Consider the following 2,157-nt stretch of genomic DNA (forward strand, 5'->3'; position numbering starts at 1 on the left):
GATATTAAACCTAGAAACATGTAATTAAGTATGTATGGCCAGGATTAAGTGAGGACCCATGAAAGGGTACTTTTTGGTACTTTTTCATTCTTCAAAAGGTACTTTTTACAATTTCTATAATATTGAACCTGGAAACATGTTATTAAGTTCGTATATCCCGGATTAAGTGAGAACCAGTAAAAGGGGACTTCTTGGTACTTTTTCGTTCTTCAAAAGGTGCTTTTTACAATTTCTACAATATTGAACCTAGGAACATGTAATTAAGTTTGTATGGCCCGGATTAACTGAGGACCCATAGATGGGGACTTTTTGGTACTTTTTCGTTCTTCAAAAGGTACAAAAGGCTTTAAACACATCATGGTGAAGGGTATATAAGATTCGGCACAGCCGAATATAGAACTCTTACTTGTTTGTAATAAAATTCGTACTGACTGTGTTTTAACACAGTATGGTGAAGGGTATATAAGATACGGCACTGCCGAATATAGAACTTTTTCTTGTTATTTATCAAATATCATCATAATCAAAATTAAATTTTGTTGAAATCTCCTTTATTGATGAAACAATTTTTCTGAATTTTTTAATTATATTTTTTTTTTTGTTAAATAATAAAGAGATTTATAAAAACAGATAATCACACTACATTGGCACTAAACACTACAATTTTAAGAAATAAGTATTGAAAACAATATATCTGGCAAACCTAGTTTACTATGATAACCCCTGACGATCTTAAATTTATTTATTTTTCTTCATTAAACAAATAAAAGCCACTGATTCACAATTTTTCTTGTAAATTTATAATTATTCAGTAGATGCCGGACAATGGTGGCAAACGTATCATTTATACTTTTCAGTTTATTTATTGCGCATACTTGTGCGCAAGTTTCTTTGGACGATTTAATTGGAATAGTTTTTTATAATAACACACCCACGAGACTAGAAACTACAACTCAAAAAATTCAAACTGTACCAACAAAAGCTACGGGTGTTTACAAATCATGTGGTCCCGATAAGGAGTGTGTACCTAGACATTTGTGTGTTGATGGTGCTATAAGTACAACCGGCGAAAACTTGTTTGATATTCGTAGCTATGGTGAAGTCTGCAGTTATAGTGAATTATGCTGTGATATACCCAATAAGGTAATACTTAATTAAGTTTTATTAATAATGTTTAAAATATTTGAAATCTGCTAAATTTACCAAATGTTACTTAATTGCAGAGAGACAAACCCGTAGTACCTCCCTTCCCCAAAGAACGTCACGAGGGTTGTGGTTGGCGTAATACTGATGGCATCGGTTTTACGATCACTGGTGACACTAACAACGAATCGCAATTTGGTGAATTCCCCTGGATGGTAGCCATTCTCCATACTGAAGATGCTGGGGATGTAATAATTCATTTATACGACTGTGGTGGTTCATTGATTGCTCCAAATGTTGTCATGACCGCTTCACATTGTGTATATAATCGCAAAGCCCAGCAATTGGTTGTACGTGGTGGTGAATGGGATACACAAAATGAAAATGAAATTCTTATCCATGTAGATAAACGTGTTAAGGAAATCATTGTCCATGAAAATTATAACAAAGGTGCTCTTTACAATGATGTAGCTCTTCTCATTCTGGAAGATGATTTTGTTTGGCAGGAAAACATTCGACCCATTTGCTTGCCCGAACCTAATGCAAATTTCGATGGCAGCCGTTGTTATGCTACCGGCTGGGGTAAAGACAAATTTGGTCGTGATAGTGTTTACCAAGCGATTTTGAAGAAAATCGAACTGCCAGTAGTTCCTCATGCCACCTGTCAAAAATACCTGCGTGATACTCGCCTCGGTTATTACTTCAACTTGCATGAAAGTTTCATATGTGCCGGTGGTGAAAAGGGTAAGGATACCTGTAAGGGTGATGGTGGTTCTCCTTTGGTTTGTCCAATACCTGGTGTAAAAGATCGTTACTATCAAGCTGGCATTGTTGCCTGGGGTATTGGTTGTGCTGAAGAAAATGTTCCCGGTGTTTATGCAAATGTGGCATACTTACGACCCTGGATTTTAGAAAAACTAGCTGCTAGAGGAATACCATTTGCCTCCTTTACCCCTTAAGTGTTAATTATTATTTGTAAAATAAAAGTTAAAGTTGATGTAAATTATAGAAAAA

General features: G+C 35.2%; 1 protein-coding gene across 1 annotated transcript; it reads left to right on the forward strand.

Moving 5' to 3' along the window:
• The first annotated feature begins 798 nt into the window (after window positions 1–798).
• LOC111682256 (phenoloxidase-activating factor 2-like) lies at window positions 799–2,157 on the forward strand. Its single transcript, XM_023444159.2, has 2 exons — window positions 799–1,143; window positions 1,224–2,157. The coding sequence occupies exons 1-2, from the start codon at window positions 826–828 to the stop codon at window positions 2,100–2,102; spliced, it is 1,197 nt and encodes a 398-aa protein (XP_023299927.2). The 5' UTR covers window positions 799–825; the 3' UTR covers window positions 2,103–2,157.

This window comes from Lucilia cuprina, chromosome 2 (genome assembly GCF_022045245.1).
Source record: "Lucilia cuprina isolate Lc7/37 chromosome 2, ASM2204524v1, whole genome shotgun sequence".
Taxonomy (NCBI): domain Eukaryota; kingdom Metazoa; phylum Arthropoda; class Insecta; order Diptera; family Calliphoridae; genus Lucilia; species Lucilia cuprina.

Coding starts and splice junctions, on each gene's coding strand:
- LOC111682256 (XM_023444159.2), top strand. CDS start 826: ATGGTGGCAAACGTATCATTTATACTTTTCAGTTTATTTATTGCGCAT. Junction 1,144..1,223: donor GCTGTGATATACCCAATAAG/GTAATACTTAAT, acceptor ACTTAATTGCAG/AGAGACAAACCCGTAGTACC.